We start from the raw sequence: 25,691 nt of genomic DNA, 5'->3' as shown, positions 1-25,691 counted from the left end.
CTGCCCTTGTGCACTTGTAATTTGGACTATAGAGTTTAGCCAGAAATGTGAATGAATTATGAAAATGTTTAAATAAATGAATGAGTAACAAAAATGTAAGATATTTGGATTTGGTGTAGTCTTTATAAAGAGGATAATCAGTATTGTTCTTCACAGATGTTTTTTTTTTTTTTTTTCCCCATACAGTACTGCTCTTGATGGGTTTTAGGTCAGATTCAGTGTGACAATTCTGTGCTCCTATGTTCTCTAGGGTATTGTACCAACGACAAGTTATTTTCTGTGTGAGGAGCCCTGTAATGATACATAAAACCAAACAGCATCCCTTGAGGTGTATTTAAAAATAGGACGCTAGTTTTGTAACTAACATAGCAATAAATTTTAAACATGTGGTCATAGTAGGGCATCAGTAAGGAGAGAAAGAAGTTGGGGAAAACTGCTGAAATTTTATTTATTTTTAAAATCAGACGAGATTTTTGTAATTGATAAAGCTTATCAGAATGCTTCTCATTGTAATGTGAAGCAGTTCCCAAATGCTGATTTTTGACAAATTTCTCAGTATTCTGCATTAAAATAACATTGCAGTGAATATTTCAAACTACTACTGTATTTCATAGATTTTTTTTTTGAGAGTTTTTTTTTTTTTTTTTTTTTTTTTTTTTTATAAGGTGTTAAAGACAGAGAGGGACAGAGAGACAGAAAGTGAGAAATCACCCCCCAGGGAACATGGCCACGCCACAGTCCCTTCTCCTCCATTCTCCTCTTGGGAATCTTGGGCACACACGCACACACACCCAGCGTGAGTTTAAGCCACCGGGTCTGGGACTCGAACTCTAGTTGACTACATGGGAGTCCAGCAACATAGCCATTATGCTAACTGCTGGTCCCTGTATTTCATAGATTTTAAGGTGTGCATTTTTCTCACATGTTTGACATTTCTGAAATTGACATATGGTTTATAATCAATGACATTTTAAAGTCATTGTCAGTTAAAATATTAATAGTTGTCCCTGCCTGTACATATCAGCCCATTGGTGTTTCAATCAGCATACCATTTAAGGACCTTTTATGGAAGACATACGTCTGTTAGCTTGTCTTTTGAAGTCTCCTCTTAGTTGAATCTTCTGGGCATACCTTTTGGTAAGATCAGGAAAGGGATGTTGTTGAGACTGGACAGTATTATGTCAGTGTCTTAGATGAGATTCCGAGAAACAGTAGAGGAATACCTTTCAAAGAAAGGTTGAATTGTTACTTCTCTTAATGGTACAGAGGATGATATTATAGAAAAACAAGGATCACTGATAACTCTTAGTTGAAAAGTGATTTAGCAATCAGGTTGAGAATATGAAGAAAAACTGAACAATGCTTATATTTAATGCTTTTGTTTTCTAGTATATAAACACATTATATGGTAATTCACATCTAAGTTTAAAAGAGCTGTTTTTCCCAGTAAGTATAAAATAAAGTAGTAGAAATGATCTGTTGTAGTTTAATAGGGAGAGTTTTTTTTTTTAATGTCACTTAAAATAATGGCACCTTAATATTGATGGTATTTTGAAGTATGAAATGTGGTTAATTTATTTAGTTTTGAGATGATCTTAAATCTGTCCTCTTCTTACATTTTGGTATTAGAATGGAGATATCTATCTATCTATCTACCTAGATAGATAGATATACATACACACACATAAACACATATATATGTATATATATAATGTATATTTTTAATTGAAGCCAATTTATTTCTTCCATGAGTCAGAGAGAGAGAGACAGCATCCAATTGGGTCTTGGTGTTGGTATCCTCCACCCTCAGCCAGCCCTGGATCATAGGCATAAATGTGACCAGCATACTCAGGGAGGTCTTCAGATGCAAACCAGGAACTTTCCAATGTGGATTAGCCTTGTAGAGTGTCAAGTTCTACTGCTCTGACACTGTCCGGCCCCTTAAGATATTTTTTAGTGAAACGATGGTAATTGTAGATAAACAATGATATGTTTTAAATATCCTTTTTTCTTTTTCTTTCTTTCTTCTTTTTTTTTTGAAGTTATAGGGCAAGTGTGCTCATCACAGAGAGACAGAGAGAGGAAGGGAAACATCGATCCCACCCCCCTCAGGAGGGATAGACATGCCGAAATCCCTTCTTTTTCTAGATCCTCTTGGGATTTTTGGACACAAGCTAACATCCTCCCAGCCTGATTTTCAAGCTGCAGGGTCTGGAACTTGAATTGCCCCTTAACTTAAATATCACCTGCTGGTCCCTCCCCTGCTTTACTTTCCAGTGCCAGGGGGTGCATACACTCAACAGAGAGAAACAAAAGAGGAGGAAGCACCCCGCAGTGGGGCATGACCATCCTTCAGTTGTCTTCTCCATTTCTCCATCCTGTCTTAGGCGCACATGCACACATGCCGTGTGTGTTTTACAAGGCCCTGGGGTCAGAATTTCAACTGCAGTTAGCCAAGTGGGATCTGGCTCACTTAAACATTAGGCTGTGGAGCCTGCTCTAAATGTCCTTTTTCTATAAAATAAATTGACGACCCTATGTTTGGTCCCCAAATTTGTTTTGGAATTTAGAGATCCAGGAGCCAATGTTTTAAAAAAATTCTGACGGGGACTAGCAGATGGCGCAATGGTTATGTTGCTAGACTCCCATATGGCCGACCATGGTTCAAGTCCCGGACCCAGCAGCTTGAAACTCACACCAGGCATGTGTGTGTGCATCCCCAAAATACTGAGAGGTGCATGGTGGAGAAGGGACTGTGGTGTGGCCATCCCCCTGGGGGTGGTTTCTCGCTTTCTATCTCTCTGTCTCTCCAGCAAGTACACATGCCCTGTAGCAAAAATCTCTCTTAGAAAAAAAGTCTTGGGCCTGGCAGGTGGCATGGTGGTTAAGGGTGCTGGACTACCACATGGCCAACTGTGGTTCAAGTCCCAGACCTGGTGGCTTGCTTTCTCACTTTCCTTTTCTCTCTCCCCACCTCTCACTATTCCCTCTCTGGTTAAATTAAAATAAATAAGTAAATAAAAATTAAAGTTAAACAAAATAGTTCTTTTAAAAAGAAGCCTGACTTACTATTTGTAGATTTCTCAGTGCCAGTCAGAGTGTCTTAGTTTCATTTGAATAATATTTCATGGAATGGTTAATAATGAAATAATAGATGCCAGTAGCTTACTTTTGTTTGGCTTTGTTTCTTTGCTTCTAAGTTGTCTCTTGTTCCTAAGAGACACAAGTCCAGAGGACCTTAACCAGTTCTGTGGACTCAAATGTGCCAATAGGCAAATATTATCTATAAGCAAATGGAGGAAATTGTGGCAGTTGGTCTGTCTTTCACTGTGAACACTAGAAGATTCACCTCACCAGCTTATTCTGGTATCTGAAATTGACATTTTTCAGCCATTTTTTAAATTTAAGACATTGCTTATTTATTTATTTAAAATAATTATTTAATTTTACTTATTACTGTTATAATTTTTTTTTCCAGTTTGACCAGAGAGAGACAAAGAGAGGGAGGGAAGGAAAGTGAGCATGCAAGCCATGGTCTGGAACTAGAGCCATGGTCGGCCATGTAGGCGTCCAGCACCTTAACCACCACACTACCTGCCAGCCCTGATTATTATTATTTTTTTAAAGAGAGATTTTTGAATAGAGTACTTGTGCTCGCCAGAGAGACAGAGAGACAGAAGACGAGAAATCATCTCCCAGGGGGTTGGCCTTGCCACAATCCTTTTTCCTCCATTCTCCTTTTGGGATTTTGGGCATGCATGTTAGGTCCAGGACTTGAATCGCAGTTGACTACATGGGAGTCTAGTGGCATAACCATTATGCCACCTATTAGTCCCGTCCGTGTGAGTTTTAAGCTGCTGGGTCTGGGACTTGAACTGTGGTGGACTACATGAAAGTCCAGTAACAAGACCATTATGCCATCTGCCGGTCCATAAGACATTGATTATTATAAACTTCATGAAGGCAGGGTCATGGCAAGTGTACCTTATCCACAATGCTTGGGACCAAAAGTGTTCCAGATCACCCCCCCCCAAATATTTTAGAGTATTTCCATATACATAATGAGTTATCTTGGGGAAGGGACTGAAGTCTAAACATAAAACTCATTTGTGTTTAATTTACTCTTATAGCCTGAATGTAATTTTACACAATATTTTTGTATTGCAGCATTTTGACTGTGACCTGCCCCATGAGGTTAGGTGTGAAATTTCTACTTGTAGCATCATCACAGTGCTCAAAAAGTTTTGGATTTCAGATTTTCAGATTAGGGGTGCTCACCCTATATAATTTCTGTGTTTTTTATTGCTATAGCTTCAGCATCCATCCCACTTCCTGGCACATAAATAGTTGTTCCATAAATATGTGATCAGTTAGCAAATGAAGGCCAATGTTATTTATGATATTAAGATGTAAGGCATAGTTAACCTTATGATGTCACCATTTTTTATTTTTATTTATTTTTTTTTAGAGAAATTTTTGCTATAGGGCCTGTGCACTTGCCAGAGAGACAGAGAGAGAGAGAGAGACAGAGAGAGAGACAGAAAGCGAGAAATCACCCTGGGGGTGATGGCTATGCTGCAGTCCCCTCTCTATTCTCCTCTTGGCATCCTGGGGACATATGCACATGTGCCTGGAGTGAGCTTCAAGCCACCAGGTCTGGGACTTGAATCTTGGTTGACCATGTGGGAGTCCAGCGATGCAACCTTTATGACATCTGTTGGTCCCTGTAATCATTTTTTGAATAGCTAGTATAAAATAAGGCTTTAAGATAATTGAAACACAGTTCGGGTAAGTTCTAGTAAAGCTAAGTGAGGTCTAGAGTGGTTCCCAGGCTTTCCAAATTGTACCTTCTCCTTCTTTTAGGAACTTTCTTCATATCAGAAAGTTTCAGAATTTCCTACATCACAGCTCTCTATCAATAGAGAAAATATATGATTAAAAAGTAAAACAGCTTTAGGGTCAGCAGGTGGTGTGGAGGTTAACGCTGTGGATCCCACATGACCAGCTTTGCAGTTTGAGTCCTGGACCAGGCAGCTTGAGAACCATGCCAGACGTGTGGGTGTGCATACCCCAAATCCTGAGAGGAGACTGGAGAAGGGACTGTGGCATGGCAGTCCCCCCCAGGGTGTGATCCTCCCCAGCCCCATTTCTGTCTCTCTCAGGAAAATACATGTACCCTATAGCAAAAACTAAAAGAAAAAGTAAAATAGCTCTTTCTTTACCACTTTTAAATGAATATTTCTTAATGTCTTATATGTAGCTTATAGATCTTATATTTATCTAGATATTTAATCTCCAGATAAAACTTGACATGTACAGATTTGTGAGGTCCTTAGGGTTCAGGGTCCTTTTTGTGTGGCAACCATTGATCTAGACTCTTGTTGTTGGAGTGTGGCCTGTAGTCCATCAACACTGACATCACTTGGAAAACATGTTCGAAATGCAGGACCTTGGCTTCTATTCCAGAACTCTAGAATCAGAATCAGCATTTTAACAAGATCATCACATAGTTCATATCCACATTAAGTTTGAGAAGAGTTTATAGAACACATTTCTTTTGTCTAGAATGAGAAGGAGCAGGCCAAACAGAGATGGGAGAGTATAGAAATTCAACGTGTCTTAGTTTATTACCTTTTCTTAGAATGGTTCTGTTAATAGTTGTATAGGAATTGCTACAAAACAGAGATGTATGAGTGTTTCTGTGTGTGTCTTTAGTGTCTCTATAGTTTTGTCATTGTGCATATATAGTTATGTGGAAAATAGGATTTATATGATTCATGTGGTATTCAAATAGAAGTGTTACCGAATTGCTTTGGTCATGTTCATTTCCTGCTTCTGGTGGAAATACCTTAGCATTGATTCTTTGGGACCCAACATTTACTATTTTGTCCAAAGAAGTAAATGTCTATTTATCCCTCTTAAGATAAGATTGCACAAACATTAAGGAGTTTTGCTAGGATTTAACAGTTCTTTTCATTCATCAGTGTGCCTTCAACTTCAGTGGTATATCAAAAGCAAAGCACATATTGCCTATCATCTTCTTATGTATATCAAGGTTACTGTATTGTCAAGTAAGTATCAGCTAGTGTGAAAGAGCTCAGTCAGTATTTTTTGTTGTTGATTTTTTTTTTTTTTGGAGAGTTTTTTTTGCTGTAGGGCACATGGGCTTGCCAGAAAGACAGACAGAAGGTGAGAAATCACCCCCTCCCCAGGGGGGATTGCCACGCTGCAATCCCTTCTCCTCCATTCTCCTCTCAGGATCTTGGGCACGCACACACACGCGCCTGGCGTGAGTTTAAGCGACTGGGTCTGAGACTTGAACAGTGGTCAACTACATGGGAGTCCGGCGACTTAGCCATTACAACCTCTGCTGGTCTCCAAATTGAGATTTTTGAGGTGGTTATCAGTTATTGATTTGGTCGTAGGAGTAGGGTTCTGGAATGGAAGGGATTAAAAGAGTGTGGTACATCAATGTCATTTCAGTGATTAAGTAAGGAAGGTTTTTCACTCAGTTCATTTTCTCTTCTTGTGCTTAGAGTCTTTTCATTGCTGTTTTATTTTGTTTACCACCTGAAATTGTAAATAACCTTGTTGTGTGCTTTGGAGTGAAGATGGCTTTAAACAAGAAAATAGAGGAAATTTTCTTTATTCAATACTTACCGATACCATATGACTTGCTGCAACTTTGTGGTTGATAAGTGACATTAACATCCAAACGGAGAACATCCATTGCCCATTAAGCTATCCAGGTCTGCATAGGCTCAGTGAGGGCCTTGTGCCACGTGTGGGTATCTGCAGGACCTCGCCTTGCTGACCCCAGTTTTGCTCTTTATCTTTTTATAGGACCGCAGCTCAATGCACAGCTGGAAGGTTGGCTTTCACAAGTACAGTCTACAAAAAGACCTGCTAGAGCCATTATTGCACCGTAAGTTTTAAGGTCTTTACCTAAAACCTATTTTATGTTTATTATTTTATGTTTATAATTCATAAAAATGAATCTGTAGGTTGAACTAAATATTAAAAGTGGAATACTATATTGAGCTAAAGAAATTATATTCAGTGATTTTCACCATTTCTGTGGTTTTTACTTTGACTCAAGGCCAAAGGTATTGGCTACTTATTTTCTCAGATGTAGTAATTAAAACATTTCATTTTAGTGATAAAATGAACTTTTAAAGTGTAGGACTTTTTGTTTTATTCCCCAAGTTTCAGATATTTATTAACCAGTGTATATCTGAACACATCAAAATGATTTCATGCATTTAGAGGAGAAATATTTCCTGGTTAAGTGGAAAATTGTGCGGACGACTTCTGGAAGACCTTCATTATGAGCAGCTTTATAAGTGAAACATTTCATTTAGAAGTCTGGAACTTCTTTCTTCAGTTTTCTGTAATCCACATCCACTTAGTAAAATTTATACTGATCATTGGGACCTAGTTTGTTCGAGGGTTCAGGGTTATTCTTTCTATCTCAAGAGATACTGGGATTGAACATTGCCAAACGCATGAGATATACTGCTGCTCTAGTACCTCCAACTCCAGTAGATATAAACAGGAGAATCAAACTCAGATGGTTTTTGGCCTGGCTCAGGATCTGGCAGAGCATGTTTACTGTGGAGGACTCTGGTTCAAAAGCAGAGAACAAATCTGCCAGGCCAGAGACTAAAAACTCATCTCACAGAGGTTGAGAGGATGCTCCTAAAGTGTAGGACTTTCTACATTAGGTAAGCTGTTGATCTCAGTAGTAATTGGTGTAAGTGAATAGGTTCTATTTTAAGTATTTAAAAGATCTACTTTAGGTCCAGGTGGTGTGGAGGTTATGGTGGCTGGACCCTACATGTTGTCATGGACCTGACAGTTTGTAAATCTGTGTATGTGTGTGCGCCCAGATCCCAAGAGGAGGACTGGAATAAAAAGAATTGGAGTATAGCCATACCCCGGGGGTGATTTTTCTCTCTCTTTCTCTAGCGAGCGCACATGCCCTATAGCAAAACCAAAAACGAAACAAATCTACTTTAATACAGAGAATTAACTTACAATGAAAAAGATATATTAAACATAACATGGTGCAGTATGGAGAAAATTTAGGAGAATTTAATGATTTAAAAAAAAATCATTATTTTGTCTTGGAATATTAGAATTTGCTTTTATGTCTTGTTTTTTGGAGAGATTTTTGCTCTAGGGCATGTGCACTTTGCCAGAAAAACAGAGGGACAGACAGAGAGACAGAAAACAAGAAATCACCTCCCAGGAGGGATGGCCATGCCACAATTCCTTCTCCTCCATTCTCCTCTTGGGATCTTGAGCACACGCACCCAGGGTGAGTTTATGCCACCAGGTCTAGGACTTGACCCGCGGTTGACTACATAGGAGTCTAGTGACGTAGCCAGTACGCCATCTGCTGGTCCCAGAGTTTGCTTTTTAGAACTACAAGCTAGCATATACACTATATTTAAAAACTTAATGTAAATGATTCTTCTTCTCCTCCTTCTTCAATTGGACTAGAGAGAGGGAGAGTGATGATGAGAAAGCAAGCCAATGGAGCTGGGACTTGAACTGTGATCAGCCATGTGGGAGTCCAGTCACCTTAAACACCATACCACCTGCTTGTACTACATATACACTGTTGATGTGTGTGCCTATGTATGATCTCAGTGCTAACTAACCTTCATCCTTCAGCACACATTATTTTATGTACATGTTAACATTTTTCTGATGGAAGTGAGATTTGAATTTTAACTATTTGTTTTCCATTTTTTTATCTTTTTTTTTTTGAGAGGTTTTCACTATAGGGCGCGTGTGCTCGCCAGACACAGAGAGGGACAGAGAGACAGAAAGCGAGAAATCACCCCCCGGGGGGATGGCCACGCCACGATCCCTTCTCCTTCATTCTCCTCTTGGGATCCTGGGCACGCACGCACACATGTCCGGCGTGAGTTTTAAGCCACCGGGTCTGGGACGCGAACCGCAGTCGACTACGTGGGAGTCCAGCGACATAGCCATTACACTAACTGCTGGTCCCTTCTTTTCCTTTGTTTTAAAAAAAGAATTACTTTATTTATTTACTCATTTTAATTTGACCAGAGAGGGACACAGTGAAAGAGAGAGAAAGAGAGAGAAAGTGAGAGAACAAGCTGTCAAGTCTGGTACTCAAACCACGGTTGGCCATGTGGGAGTCCAGTGCCTTTAACCACCACACTACCTGCTGGCCCCTTCCTTTTTTTTTTTTTTTTTTTAAGAATGATTTACTTCTTTATTTAATTTTGTTTGTCATTGTTATTTATCTTTAAATTTGACCAAAGAAAGAGAGAGAGAGAAAGAAAGTGAAATTAAGAAAGCAAGCCACCAGGTCCAGGACTGGAACTGTGGTCAATAACCCTGCTATTTCTTTTCCTTTTTTAAAAAAGAATTATTTTATTTAACTTTATCTATTCATTTATCTATTTATTTATTTATTTTAATTTTTAGCAGAGAGAGACAGAGGAAGAAAGAGAGAGAGGGCAAGTGAGAAAGCAAATCACCAGGTCTAGGACTCGAACCATGGTCAACCATGTGGGAGTCCAGCGCTCTTAACCCCCATGCCACCTGTCATCCCCTACTTCTTTTTTATTAATTTTGCTGTAAGGTATGTGCACTTGACATAGAGAGGGCGAGAGAAGAAAGAAAGCACTCTGTGAGTTATGGCTGTACCGCAGCCCCTCTCCTCCTCCTCTTGGGATTTTGGGCACCCACACAAATGCTTCTGACATGTTTTTCAAGCTGCCAGGTCTGGGACTCGTAGTACATAGTAAGCCATGTTGGATCTAGTCCATCTTAACTACCACGACCTTGTTAGCCCCAAGTTTTTGCTATTTCTTTCATGCCATCTTTTTCTTTTACATTGATTTATTGATTTATTTATTGATTGGGAGAGAGACAGACAGATTTTGAAATTAAGGGTGGTGAGACAGGTATCCTTGACACAGGGCCTTGTTAGATTGTGACCTCCCTGACCCAGTTCTCCAGCCAGCCAGAATCTTGCGCAAACCTGTGGATGCTCCCAGTGTGTTTATGTCAACCTGGGATCTGAACCCAGAGCCTTTCCTATGGCTTCAGTATCATGCAGTGGTACCCTACTACCTTGCCGCTGCATCTGGACTTGTAATATCTTTTTTATGACTTTTATTGTGCTAAGATTGGTGCCCTTGTAATTTTTAAATAGTGGGGATAAAAATAGCAATCACTTCTTAAATAATAAATATGAAAATTAAATGAGTAAATATGTATAAATAGCCTAGAGAAATGTTGAACACTTAAGAAGTATTCTTTTAATGTTAGGTGTTTTAGCTTCAAGTGCTTTAAATGATCATTTGAATGATCTAACTTTATCTCATTGAATAGATTCAGGAGCCTGACTCTCTCTAGCACTTGAGAGCCTTTATCTTTTCATTGGTAGAGGTGGAATAATAATAATACCTCCTGGGGCCCGCAGGTTGTATGGCAGTTAAGGCATTGGCCTCCGAGCTGGTTATCTGCGCATCTAGTCCCAGACCTGGTGGCTGGAAAATGGCTTGGAAATCATGCAGTGTGTGTGTGTGTGTCTGTGTGCGCATGCCCAAAATTCCAGGAGGAAAATGGAGGAGAAGGGATTATGGCATGGCCATCTCTTTTCAGGGATTTCTCACTTTTTCTGTCACTTGTCTCTGATGAGCACATGTACCCTATGGCAGAAACCCTAAAAAAAAAAGTACTTCATCATAGGTTTTTTTTTTTTTTTTTTTTAAATTCATTTGCCAGAGGGTTCATATACTGGCTAGAGACAAAGATAGTGAGAGGGAAAAGGAGAGGGAGAATTCATCCCCTCAGTGGCATGTGATCATGCCCCTCTGGGATTTTAGGCACACATGCACATGTGCCCAGTATGTTTTTTCAAGTCCCCCGGGATCGGTATTTGAACTGTACAGTTGGCCATGTTGGGTACAGCTCCTTTAACCACCAGGACATAGGGCCAGTCCTACTGTTTTGAAAAAAATGAATAAATGAGCTAATCTTTTAGCAAAATGACTTGTTATTTATTTAATCATTCATTCATCAAATATGTTCCTGACTAAATGTCAGATCCTCTTCATAGTACTGCTTTTGGAATAAATCAAAATTACTACTCTTGTGGTACTTGCATGTGTATGTATATGTATGTGTGAGGTTGGCTATATGGGATCTAGTTCCCTGTGAATAATACTTAACTGCTGTACCTTGGGCTGGTGCATGTATTTTAGTACTTGGGAAAGACAGGAAGTAAACAATTAAACCATTATATTCCATATCAGGTGCCAGTGTGTGCAAAGAAGAAAAATAATAAAGCAAATAAGAGGGTTGAGAGTAACAGTCTGGGTATGGAGTTTCCATTTTACTTAGGATAGTATGAAAAGGTCCCCCTGATAAGGTAGCTTCTGAGCCTCCATGGTGAGAGAGAGTGGGCTATGCAGGTACCTGGGGCAAGAGTGTTTCAGGTTGAGGAAAAGCAGGCTCAAAAGCTCTGGGGGCAAGAGCATTATGCTCATGTGTTTGAGGAAAAGCAGGGAGGCCACTGCAGCTGGCATTGCCTCGTGCTAGGGGAAGAGTGGGAGACATGAAGTAGGCAGTAGAGGCTAGGCCATGAAGAGGCTTTGTAGACTGTCATAAGGACTTTAGTTTTTATTGTGATATGGCAAGTCATGACAGGTTTTAAGCAGTAGAAATTTATGATCTCACCTGGGTTTGACAAGGATTTTGCTTGTTAATGTATGGATGTCATACTGTGTGGGGACAGAGAAGTCAGTTTAGGAGGCCTGTTAAAATAGTACAGAAGAGGACATAGTGGCTTGGACTGTAGATTAGACGTGGAGTTGAAGGGAATTGGTGTATTCTGGATTTTTTTTTTTTTTTGAGAGGTTTTTGCTATAGGGCGTGTGCGCTCGCCAGAAAGACAGAGAGAGAGAGAGAGACAGAAAGCAAGAAATCACCCCCCAGGGGGGATGGCCACGCTGCAGTCTCTTTTCCCATTCTCCTCTCGGGATCCTGGGCACGCATGCACACGCGCCCAGGGTGAGTTTAAGCCACTGGGTCCAGGACTCGAACTGCGGTCAACCACATGGGAGTCCAGCGACACAGCCATTACACTAACTGCTGGTCCCTATTCTGGATGTATTTTGAAGGTTGGACCCACAAGAATGAAGAGTGAAGGATGATTTAAGTTTTGCTGTGAAACTGAAAGAATTGAATTGCCTTTGTACTGATAAGGGGGAGACAAGGGGAGGTGGAAAACAAATTTTGAAATGTTTTTGTATAATTAACAGTAGCAAAGATTCAACAAAATCCTCTTTAAATACTCCCTTATTATTCCCTGTATCCTCTTTGATGAAAAAACCTCACATAGAATGTGTGGTAGACTCTTAGCCTTGACAGTTCACTCTATTAACCTGTGAACTTGAAGATCGCAGAATGAAGAAATGAAGTCCATGTCATGTAGTAATTAGAAATTTTAGGAGTATAAAATATACTCACACTGCAAGGTTGCCATGTAGGAAACTGTCACTTCACCAGTGGAGATCATGGACATTGCCTTGCATCCTCATTTGATTGTAACTCCATGAGACAAACAGAAATTCTGACAGGTTGGGAGCCGGACATGTTGATGAAGACAATCTGCTGTATAGGAGTAAAAGAAGAAACAAAAACATTCCCTTTTGGGGCTGGCAGGTGGTGCGATGTTGAAGGGAGATTGACTTTCACATGGCCGACTGTGGTTCATGTCCCGGACCTGGCAGCTTGCTTGCTCTCCATCCCCCACCCCAGTCAAATAAACATAAATAAATAAAATTAGATAAAGTAATTCTTTAAAAAAATCATTCTTGGGGCCAGCAGGTGGCATGGTGGTTAAGGCACTGTACACTCACTCCCACATGGCCAACCTTGGTTTGAATCCCAGACCTGGTGGCTTGCTTTTTTACTTTCTCTCTCTCTCGCTCTCTCTCTCTCTCTCTCTCTCTCTCTCTGTGTCTCTCTCTGGTCAAATTACAAATAAATGAATGAATAAATAAAATTGAATAATTCTTTAAAAATATCATTCTGGTTAAGAGAAGGATCAGTTTTTAGAGACATAGTTAGAACAATGAAAAGTTACAGGAACTGAGAAATAATTTTCTTTCTTTTTTTTTTTTTTTGAGAGGTTTTTCGCTATAGGGCATGTGCGCTCGCCAGACAGACAGAGAGAGACATAGAGACAGAAAGCGAGAAATCACCCCCCGGGGGGATGGTCACGCCGCACTCCCTTCTCCTCCATTCTCTTCTTGGGATCTTGGGCACGCATGCACACACGCCCGGCGTGAGTTTTAAGCCACCGGGTCCTGGACTTGAACCGCGGTCATCTACATGGGAGTCCAGCGACATAGCCATTACGCTAACTGCTGGTTCCCGAAAAATAATTTTCTGTTTTCCTTAATGAGATATTATGCTGGGAAAAGCTAGTAGGGATGACCTTTTGAAATAAGGATTTTAAGAGCTTTTAAAAAAACTGAGTGGGACACAGTTTTGCAGTGCTTATTTGAAAATCTTTAGGGCTCACATTTCCATTGTTCTGGCTGTTATGCACAATAAAAAAAACCTTTTTTTTTAATGAAATTTCCTCCATTAAGAGTGATTTTTTGATTAAATTTTGCTTCCACATACATGCAGAATGATAAATTCTATTGAGTTGTTGGAAAAACCATGATGTATTTTTCTATGCAAAAATGCATTAAGATTTTTCCAATGACCCAATATTAGTAAGAAAAGGGGTGGAAAGAACATCTGTTGTGAGATTTGATAGCTTTCCTTTTACCATTTGTCTTGTCCCGGAAAAAGTATTTAGAATTTTCTTCTTTGATTATGTTCTCACTCATTTTGGGACCGGCAGATGGCATAATGATTATGTCTTTGGACTCCCACAGTTAACTACAGCTCAAATTCTGGACCTGGTGAGTTAAAACTCATGGTAGGCATGTGTTCACGTGTGCCCCAAATCCCGAGAGGATAATGGAGGAGAAGGGATTGTAGTGTGACCATCCCTCTTGGGGGGGTGATTTCTCGCTTTCTGTCACTCTGTCTCTGTCTGTCTGGCGAGCGCACGGGCCCTATAGCAAAAATCTCTCAAAAAAAAAAAAACAAACGATCTCGGGACCAGCAGTTGGCATAATAGTTATGTCACTGGACTCCCATGTTGTCAACTGCAGTTCGAGTCCCGGACTTGGTGTCTTAAGCTTACGCCAGGCGCATGTGCCTGCGTGCCCAAGACCCCAAGAGGAGAATGGAGAAGAAGGGATTGTGGCGTGACCATCTCCCTTCCCCCCCCCCAGGGGGTGTGTGATTTCTCACTTTCTGTCTCTCTGTCTCTTTCTGTCTTTCTGGCAAGTGCACACCCCCTATAGCAAAAACCCCTCAAAAAAAAAAAAAACAAAACAAAAAAACAACTCATTTTATAGAGGTTTTCCTGGTTGATGTTAAGATGAACGATACACTCTATGATGAAAAAAAAAGCTTTGCAATATATTCTCTATCCAAGTTAAGACCTTTTCGTGTTAAGGCTCCTTCTCTGCCTGAAACTATGGGGTTGTCAGAAAAGTCAAAGACATATATTTTCTATGCAAAAATGCGTCATGACTTTTCCAATGACCCAATATTTTATCTTTGTTTAAGCAACCTTCTAAGCTTTTAACTTCGGAAAGGATTAGAATAATGAAATCTAGTTCCATTATAAAACATGTATTTAGTTCAGTTAATCATATTTTCAAAACTTTCATTCTTTCCTGTCTTTTTATAGGGTTTATGATTCTACAAGTATTGTCCTCATTTTCAGGCTTATTGTTTTTCTTACTTCATGGACTCCTTGCCTTCTTTCTTCAAACATGTAAAGGTCTCTTCTGATGTTTAAGAGTATGGGTTAAGGGCAGCAGGAGACTTGGTGATTGGGGGGGGCACTGGATTCCCACATGACTGGCTGCAGTTTGAATCCTGGTCCCAGTGACTTGAAATTCATGCCAGCTGCATGTACGTGTGTGCCCAAAGTCCTGGGAGGAGAAGAGATTGCAGTGTGGCCATGCCCGGGTTGGAGGGGTGATTTCTCACTTTTCTCTGTCTTTCTCTTTCTCCATGAGCTAAACTCCCTCTGGCAAAAGCCTAAAAAATAGAAAACAAAACAAAAAGAATATGAGTTCTAAAGTTCTGCTTCCTGGCTTTTAAGTCCTTGCTTGGCTGCTCACTATGTAACCTGAGCAAGTTCTTAAACCTCTCAGCTTTAGTTTCTTCATCTATAAAATGAGTAAGTACTACTAGTAGTAATTCTTATCTTCTAGGGTTGATATGTAGATTAGATGAAGTAATACCTTCTCAAGTACAGGGTGGGGAGGGTATTTTAAAAAGTTTATTATAAATGTACATTATAAAAAAGGCATAGATTTCAAAATTTTTTTCCACATCGAACTGAACTTGTCTATCTGCCTGTCTGTCTGTCTTTCTTTCCTCCCTTCCTTCTCACCTGACATGAGTTTTAAGCCACCGGGTCTGGAACTCGAACTGTGATTGGCTATGTGGGAGTCCAGTGATGTAACCACTATACCATCTGCTGGCCCCTACACTTGTATTTTAATTCCACCTTTCTGTGAACTTTGTAAATTCCCTTGTTCCAGGTAGAGTACCAGATACATGGTAACATTTAGTAAATATTGTTACTTTTATTATCATTATCCTTTCCTCCTCCTCATCCCCCATTCTCAGTCACTAACATCTACCAGTCTTTCTTTGTTTTTAATTTGCTATATGGAACAGAGAGAAAAAGTGAGAACTCATCCCCCTGGGAGGGAGGGGATGGCCACACTATAATCCCTTCTCCATTCCCGTCTCAGGATTTTGGACATGTATGCACGTGCACTCAGTGTGAATTTCAAGCCACCAGGTCTGGGACTCTGGTGCACTGTTGCACATGTAGAATCCAGCTGCCCTAACTTCCACACCACCTGCAGACCGTTTGCTCATACTCTAGCACATTCATTTCTCATTTCCCACTGGTGCTGGTGCCATTCTCAACCATGACATTAGGACTACATACTTGGATCTAACACTGCCAACATTTCCAAGAGCACTTCTCTTAACACCCTCCTGCCTCTAATCTATCCTTTATGCTAGTGCTTTCCAGTGAGTTACCAGTAACAGTTTTATAGTCAGTCCCCTGCTCAAAAACTGCATTTTTTTTTTTTCAGGATCTTATTGACTCAAGTCCCAATTCTTCTGTGTCACTCCAGCTAAGCATTACTGGTTTGTTCCATTCAGGCCAATCTTGTATTTTCTCATCTACATCAAGCCCTTAGTCATTTTTTTTTAATAGCGTTTATGCATTTATGCCCTTTCTTTGTACTCTTACTATTTCTGTCCTCCTCATACTTTAAGAATCTGATGTTTCTTTTTTTTTAAGAAATTATTTTATTTAACACTATTTATTTATTTTTTAATTTGACCAGAGTGAGAGAGACAGACAGAGAGGAAGTGAGAAAGCAAGCCACCAGGTCTGGGATTCGAACTGTGGTTGTCAATGTGGGAGTCCAGTGCCCTTAACTACCATACCACCTGCCGGCCCCAAGAATCTAATGTTTCTAAGAAGTCTTTCCATATGGTAGGAGTTGAGCTTGATCAGGAGCAGGAGTGATAAAACTGAGAGAGACTCAGACTAGAAAGTCAGGACGATTTAGAGATCAGAGTACGCATCGGACATCAGTGCCTGAAATTCAAGGGTGACAAATAAGAACTAAGACTGGAAAGCAGATCTAAGATGGAAGGAGCTATTAATAGTTAAGGCATAAGGATTAGGAACTAGAGGGAAAGGATGTGAGTGACAACTGAGACGAAGCAGTATAAAAAATCTGAGATGCCATTCAGGTTCAAGGTGGAGAATAGGGGATACAGACCAGGTAGTTTTTAAAGTCTGCAAGTATAGACAAGCTATCATACTGTTGAACCCACAAGGAATCCCTGTTGTTAAGATCAAGGACAGGTGATAGAAATCTCAAGCAGTCCATGCTGGGGCCTCAGGTACTCAGAGGCTGGGGATAGTATGGGTTAAAATGGATACCCCGGTTAGGCTGTAGTATTAAGAGCAGTACAGTAAACTGAGTATGCTGAGCCTCAGAACCACTTACATTTCCTTTTTGCTATGATCAAAACCGGTTGTGAAAATATTGCTATATTCGTAGAGGCAATTTGAGACTCCCCTGTCTGACGTATAGGGATAGAGTGACTACCATTTATATCATTAGTTAAAATCTTCAGTGACTTTAGTGAGCTTATTGTATGTCCCATATTATTCAACTTCTAATTAAACATAGTACTGTCTCGCATTGCCGTGATAGACTTATAAGAGTCTCTTTTTCTTCAGTTATATCTTTTTTTTTTTTTTTGAGAGGTTTTTGCTATAGGGCACATGCGCTCACCAGAAAGATAGAGACAGAGAGACAGAAAGCGAGAAATCACCCCCCCAGGAGGAATGGCCACGCTGCAATCCCTTATCCTCCATTCTCCTCTCGGGATCTTGGGCAAGTACGCACACGCGCCCGGCATTAATTTAAGCCACTGGGTCTGGGACTCGAACCACAGTTGACTACATGGGAGTCCAGTGACATAGCCATTATGCCAACTGCTAGTCCCTATTTTTCATTTTTCTAAATGCCGCATGAGTTTTCATTCTTGCATATCTTTGTTACTCTTAGTATAGTTAGCTGATTAAATTTTGGCTATTCTAGTTGATGTTAGTGGTAGCTCATTATAGTTCAATTTGCCTTTCTCAATTACGGAATGATATGGAACATGTCTTTATGTGTCATCTAGTGTATACTTATATATACTTTTTTTGCGGGGGGCGGAGATTTTTGCTGAAGGGTGTGTATGCTTGCCGGAGAGACAGACAGAAAGTGCAAAGTCACCCCCTTAGGGGGGGAATGGTCACATCATAATCCCTTCACCTTCATTCTCTTCTCGGGATTTTGGATACACACACACACACACACACACACTTCTGGCATGAGTTTTAAGCCACCAGGTCTGGAACTCGAACTATGGTCAACTATGTGGGAGTCAAGTGACGTAACCATTACACCATCTACTGATTCCCCCAGTGTATATTTTGATGAAGTGTTAATCTATATACATCTTTTTTTATTTAAACATGTTTAATTGTCGTAAAATATACATAACATAAAATTTACCATCTTAACCATGTTTAGCATTATATTTCATTAGTGTTAAGTATATTCACATTGTTCATATTTGTAGTTAGAACTCAGGGCACATGTGCTTGCTGGAGACTGAGAAGGAAGGAATGTGAGAAGTCACCCCTCAGTGAGGGTTGTCAAGCCATAATCTCTTCCTCCATTCTCCTTTCAGGATTTTGGGTTGGGCATGTGCGCACACATACACACCCTGTATGTTCTTTTTTTTTTTTTTTTTTTTTTTTTTTTTTTTATTGATTGAGGGCTATAGGTTGCGTGCCCTTGCCAGAGAGACAGAAAGTTAGAAAACACCCCCCAGGGGGGATGGCCACGCCACAATCCCTTCTCCTCCATTCCTCTCTCGGGATCTTGGGCTCGCACATACACATGCCCGGTGTGAGTTTAAGCCATTGGGTCCAGGACTTGAATCGCAGTTGGTTACATGGGAGTTCAGTGACAGAGCCATTACGCTAACTGCTGGTCCCACACCCTGTATGTTCTTTAAGTCACTGGGTTTGGAACTCTGATTGTGCTGTTGGCTATGTGAGATCTAGTGCCTTAACCACCATGCCAACCTGCTGGCCCCATAGTCAGAACTCTTTTTGTCTTATAAAAGTTAACTATTTATAAAACTTAGATTGTTTTCTTACTCGTTGTGAGAATTCTTTATATATTAAGATGTAAACCCTTTATGAGATGCATGTTTTAAAAATATTTTCTCCTAGTCTCTGTTTTGTCTTTCCAAGTTACCATGCATGGCCATGGTAGGAATGATTTAGTCCAGATTAATTGAGAAAATTGCTACAAATTAGGGTTTTACTTACTGTTTGCTGATTGCCTATATTTTAAACAATAATAGGAAAATGTTAGTAATGCTGATTAAAATTATAGTGTACTTATAGCCTTTACAGCACAAAAAAGTGAGGAAATATTCTTTCCAGTATTTAAAAGTTGTTATATAATCAATCAAGAGGTTATTCTACTCATTGATGAATGATTGAAGTTCATATGTCTTCATTGTTCTACTCTTTTATCCTCAGAGGTCATTGCTTGACTATAGGAGCTCAGCAAAATATTATCTTAGAAGTGACAGTTTGCTGTATGGTATTTACACCAAAGAGCATTATATGTTTTATTATTTATACAGCATGATATGTATCTTTTTACTTACTAAAATTTTATAAGCTTATGTACATATTTATGTGCATACACTTTTTGCAGAACCAGTGTTAAAACATTTACCAGCACACCACTGGCGATATGCTAATAAGTGAGCACTAAGGGAAATGTATCTAGAATGAGTTAAGAAAGGAAAATGAGGTCAGGAAACAAAGTCATTCTGTTCACAATGAGAGAACCAACGGAGCGCTAAGACTGGAAGATTTAAGGGAAGAATAGAATGAAGAGAATGAAAAGTGTTACTAATTAGGTCATCAAGAAAGTCATGATGGGGACCAGCAGTTGGTATAATGGCTTTGTCGCTCGACTCCCATGTAGCCAAACTGTGGTTCGAATCCCGGACCTGGTGGCTTGAACTCTTGTTGGGCACATGTGCATGCATGCCCAAGATCCCGAGAGAATGGAGGAGAAGGGATTGCAGCGTGGCCACCCCCCCCCCCCCCGGGGGGTAATTTCTCATTTTCTGTCTCTCTGTCTCTTTCTGGCGAGCGCATGTGCCCTACAGCAAAAACCTTTAAAAAAAATGTCATGGTGTATTTCTTTTTCTTTTTTTTTAAAAGATATTTTTGCCTTTGGTGCATACCTAGCCAGAGAGAGATAGAGACAGAGATAGACTGTGAGAGGAAAGTGAGAATCACCCCTCAGGGGGGATGGCTACTCTGCAATTCCCTCTCCACTCTCCTCCCAGATCTTGGGCACACAGGTACGTGTGCCTGGTGTTAAGTTTCAAGCCACTGGATCTGAGACTTAAATTGTGGATGGCCATGTGAGAATCCAGACATGTAACCATTACGCCATCTGCTAGTCCCTCTGTGATTTCCTATATAAAAATGTGTCAAGACTTTCCCGATGATCCAATATACATATGTAGGTGTGTATATATGTGTAAAATATTTAATAATATATAAAATTTCTCTTGTTCCAAAGACACAAAGGGACGTGAGTTGTTAGTTTGCAGGGTATTTGTTTTGGTCTGATGTGACTCCGTCTTGGGATTGCCATTATTCTGTAATAGTCTGCTAAAACAATTAAAGAGTATCAAAGACTCGTAATTTGCTAGTGTAACATTAGCAACTTCAAGTAAGACTTGCATGTCTCCTGATTTGTTCTTCAGACTAAAAAAAAAAAACAACAAAATATTTTTAAAGTTTAAAATTGGAACAAAGTATAGAATAATTATGTATTCTCTATTCTGGAAGTTGCATCATTAGCCATATTACTTTTTAGTCTATCCGCTAAATTTTGTTATGTTTACCATAGTTAATATATTTCTTTCAGAAATTTTTGTTTTTCAAAATGATTTGATTTTGGACCTGATGATTAAATTAAAAAAAATATATATGTTTCTCTTTTTTTAGCCATGCGGGATATACGTATTGTGGGTCTTGTGCTGCTCATGCTTACAAACAAGTGGATCCATCTATTACGTAAGTAATCTAGTTAGATCAAGTTTTGTTTAAACTTGGAGAAGTTTGGGAATTATTTGATAATTGCTTTATCAAGAAAGTTACTTGTTTTTCATTCTCCAAATGTTATTATGCACTCGATTTTATTAGAAATTTGACTTTTTGTAAATTTCATTATACCTGTGTAAGTTCAGAAAACTTTTAATTCTCTTTTTTTTTTTTTTTTGTTGAAACATTTAGTTTTACCTTTCTTTCATCTGGTAAAATATTTTATTTCAGAATGTATTAGGTTAAACTTTTAAATTTTTCTTTGAAAACCTGGAAATGAGCATTTTATAAAATAATGTAAGGCCATTTGTTCTACTTTATTCGTTTTTCTAATTTAAGTTCTTTATTGTACTTGTCAGACTGGGGTTACTAATGAAAGGGTAATATCTTGTTGACAGGATAAGGTACTTGAAATATTTTAAAATCTGACAATGAGTTTAATATGGTGTTTGAAATATATTAACCCTTAATAATTCAATGACAGCTCTGAAATTAGAGTTTTTAAAAGTTTATTTTTACTTTCATGAAGGAGAGAGAGAGGACAAAAACCTTCAACAGGGTCTCACACGTGATTCTCTCCCCAGCCTTCCTAGCTAACTAGGTTCATGCATGTATACCCTGTGTGTATAAGTTCCCTTGGGAACTGAACCCTGATCTTCCTATGGCTTCCACCATTGCAGAGTGGTGCACTACTATTGTGCTGTTGTGGCTGGACTGAAATGAGCTTTTTTAAAAAATAAAAACAAAAACAGTAAAGCTATTGAAACTATTTTACTTGAAAGTTAAAAACTTGTTTACTTTCAAAAAGCTTCTGCTGAAAATAAAAATCCAGTTGATTTACTTTGCTGACCATCATTTTTAGGAAATAATTGATTCACTGCAAAAGAACCATATCAGGCTTTAGTCTATACTGTCAGATGTACAAACTGTGTAATGGGTAAATTGATAATTTTCATTCTATTACATATTTATTGTTAGGTATCTGTGTATTTGGTATGGTAAAGATGGCGCATAGTTATTCCAAACAAGTAACTCATAACAGCCAGGAGTTTATTAAGAAAATCACACAGAACCCACTCCTTTGCCTTTGAGCAATTTGTTCAGAATTTTAAATTTCTTTTTCTAATTGCCAAAGGATATGTGCACTTACTAGAGCGAGAGAGAGAAAGCTAACCTCCTGGTGTGTGTGGTGGCCACACCATATCCCTTCTCTTCCATTTCTCCATCCTGTTGGGATTTTGGGCGTGCACACATGTACCCAGCATGTTTTTTTGACCATGTGGGATTGGCTCCCTTAACCACTAGGTTACAGGGCCAACCTTGTTCAAATTTTTAAAGCAAAACTGCTTTTAATTTTAATGTAGTTTTCTTTGCACATGGTATCATACTCTCAGTGAAAATTATATTTAACGAGTTTTTAATAATTAATACTAGTATTGCTAAATTGATGCCTCATTTATGATTGAGTTTTAAAAATATTTATTTATTTATTTATATTTATTACTTTAAAATTTGCTATATATGCACCCACCAGAGAGAGAGAAAGGAAGGGAGGGAAAGTGAGAAAGTAAGTTGCTAGGTCCAGGACTTGAACCACAACCGGCCATGGGGTAGTCCAGCATCTTAACCACCATGGCACCTGCTGGTCCTTATTTTTGATGTTTGAGAGGTGTCTTTAGCAAATTTTTTTTTTATTCATTTTTAGTGTATAGTCTTAATTTCATGAATAAAAACAAATAGAAATTAGACTAAAGATTTTTGAAGGTCTTTTCTTTTGAGGTGGGTCTATAAGCCACCTATGCTAAAGATTAGGTTATATAACAGTTTTTTTCCTCCAAACCTTTATTTTGGATCATTTTTATTGGTGATGTCATGTGCTGGAGGGAAAGGCACCTCAGAATTATATTTGACTTTGGAATATGTAAAGGGGTATAGAGTCTGTGTTGGAGAAGTGGAAAACATGTGTTTAATCAATTGAAGGAAAGTGAGAATAGAAAGAAGGAGAGGAGGAAGAGAGTCGAGTACTACAAAGCCAACGATGATGACAAAGGAGATTAGTAGAAAGAGAAAGATGATGGGTGATGATGTAGTCAGGTTATTTTCATGGTTAACATATAAATCAGAATAAGTGAATTTGGTGTTTAAAAATAATTAATAATCATAGTTATATTCTCTTGAAGGTGTTCCTCTCTGCGGATTGGAGTATCTTTACAGTCCTTTGTGAATACAGAAGGAACATTGTTTTAGGGACTGTGAGAAGTATAGAGAAAAATGCCAGCCGATCCACTTTCTATTCTTACCTTCCACACTAGTCCATTTTCTATGTGTCAACCAGAATCAGGTTTAAAAAATGTTAATGATATTATGTCATTGCATGGAATGTAAATGTGGTAGCATACTAATAAGATTTTAAAAAGGCATTATGAATAGCAGGGAAATAATTATTCCAAAATCGATGTTGAAAAGCTGACTGACAATTTGGAAAAATAAATAAGTTTCGACTCTACTAACACTATACATTAAAATAAATGTTAGGTAAGTGTATTATGCTAACTGGAGAGGGGTTCAAGCCATAGGTAATTTGGAGTACAGTATATCTAAATGAGATGTTATGAGATGTTGGAGAGATTGTAAAAAGTGATATATTATGATCAGAAAGAAATTAAATTACATGAAAGATAACTCTTATGTCATAATATATCCAGAAGAAGAGTGACTAGAAGGGGAGAATATTTGCAAAAAAAGATGTTGGTATTGTCAAAAATAAGATAAATCTCAGAACTCAGTTGCTAAGTGAACAAGGAATATTAACTGAAGTTAAAAATAGTAAATACGATTACTAAAAGTAAAGGGAAAATGTGTTTTAATGTTTTATTTTTCTGTTAGTGAAGTAGAAATAAAATCAGTACTGAGGATCAATTAAAAGAACAATACTGTAATTCCTATACTTGAAACTGATTAGATTATGGTGAAATTATTATTTAAAAAATATAATCTCAATATGTATCATGTCAAAACTTTCAGAAGGCAATTCGTTAATATAGAGTAAGAATCGTAAAAACATAGTTGCTGGTTTAGAAATTTAGGTTCTGACGCTTTATTCTGATGTCCAAAATGGAAAGAGTTAAGATGTTCATGTCAGCAGTATTTTTTAGAGTTCAAATTACTAATAGTGAATTGATGAAATAAATATGACATTTTATAAAGTATATAGTTATTAAAGATTATCATTTTTTTTGAGCCAGCAAGTGATGTAGTGGTCGAGTTCTGGACTCGCATATGATCAACTGTGGTTTGAGTTTCAGAGCTCAAGAGCTATAGAATCATGCTGGGTATGTGTGCATGTATTCCCAAAAATCCCAGGAGGAGAGTGGAGGAGAAGGGACTGTGACTGTAGCCATCCAACTTGGGGAGTGATTTCTTACTTTCTTTCTCACTGTCTCACTCTGGTGAGCACAGACACCCTAAAGCTAAACCTTTAAAAAATTATGATTATGAAGCCTTTGTAGTAACTGGAAAATATTTATCATACAGCAGGTAAAGAAAGCAGGGTATAAAATTGTGCAAAATTGGGGATAAAGAGTGTACTATAGAAAGTAAAATAAATTTTTACAACAAAAGTCTGAAAAGAAATATCAGAATGATAACACTAGTTGTATATGGATAATATTTTATGTATTTTTCTTATTCGAAAAATAGATATATTTTTATGTTGAAGAAATACAAAATTTAAGATATTTGCATAAATGATTATAAGCTGAGGGAACTAAATAGTCTTAAAGTGTTATAATGGTTCTTTGATTTTTAGTATGACTTAGTAAGGACCTACCACGATTTTTCTTTTCACAATAATTGTGTAATCTGGTGGGGAGTGTGAAAGATTTATAAGGTGATAACCAAACTTGTTTGCAAATAAGCTTACCTCTTTAGACCTACAAAGAGTAGATAGGAAAAGAATTTAAGAATTGATATTCAAGGAAAATGGATGAGTAAATCAAAATACATTTTTTAAAAGCTTAGGGGTTGGCAGGTGGCGTGGTGGTTAAAGGCACTGGATTCCCACATGGCCGACTACGGGTCAAGTCCCAAACCTGGCAGCTTTCTTTCTTGCTTTCCCTTTTTCTCTCTCTCTCTTTGTCTCTCTTTGGTCAAATTAAGAAAGAAAAATAACAAATGGAATTAAATAAATAAATAGTTTCAGTTCTGTGGTGCTTACAATTTGATGGGCAAGATGGACAGTAAATAAATAATAACAAAAATAGATATCTAATTAAAAGTAAAATATATATTTATAAAGATGAACATATTGGGTTGTTGGAAAGGTCATGATGTATTTTTCTATGCAAAAATCTGTCGTGACTTTTCTGACTACCTAATAAAATACAGTGGCTCTTAATCTTTTTGGTTTCAAGTACCCTTAACCCTTTAAAAATACTGAGGACACCAAATGTAGTTCAAATGTATCAAGGTTTAATGGACTGAAATTAAAAATAAGACATTTGAAAGACAGTTTATTAATTTATTAAAAAATAAACCCACTGGGGGGCCAAGAGGTGGTGTGGTAGTTAGGGCAGCTGACTCCCATGTGGTTGACCATGGTTAGAGTCCCAGACCTAGCAGCTTGCTTTCTCACTTTTCTTCTCTCTTGTTGTCTCTCTCTAGTCAGCCTCAATCAATCAAACAATTAATCAATCAATAGGAAGAATGATGACAATGAATAAAATTAAAATAATAATTATTTTTAAAAAATAAATCCATTGGGACTTGCAGATAGCTTAATGGTTATATCACTGAACTCACATTTGGTCAG

General features: G+C 38.4%; 1 protein-coding gene and 1 pseudogene across 1 annotated transcript in view; one reads left to right on the top strand and one right to left on the bottom strand.

Annotated features, from left to right (window-relative positions):
• MEMO1 (mediator of cell motility 1) overlaps window positions 1-25,691 on the top strand; it is an 87,857-nt gene that overhangs the window by 5,801 nt on the left and 56,365 nt on the right. The window contains exons 2-3 of the mRNA XM_014584187.1: window positions 6,844-6,925; window positions 20,786-20,854. Of these exons, the coding sequence (XP_014439673.1) occupies window positions 6,844-6,925; window positions 20,786-20,854 (151 nt within the window). The remainder of the gene's footprint in view (window positions 1-6,843; window positions 6,926-20,785; window positions 20,855-25,691) is intronic.
• On the bottom strand, window positions 7,262-7,606 carry LOC102479042 (cytochrome c oxidase subunit NDUFA4 pseudogene; annotated as a pseudogene).

The sequence above is a fragment of the Tupaia chinensis genome, unplaced genomic scaffold, assembly GCF_000334495.1.
Source record: "Tupaia chinensis unplaced genomic scaffold, TupChi_1.0 Scaffold145860_1, whole genome shotgun sequence".
NCBI classification, from domain to species: domain Eukaryota; kingdom Metazoa; phylum Chordata; class Mammalia; order Scandentia; family Tupaiidae; genus Tupaia; species Tupaia belangeri.
This window is presented reverse-complemented; position numbering and strand designations above follow the sequence as displayed.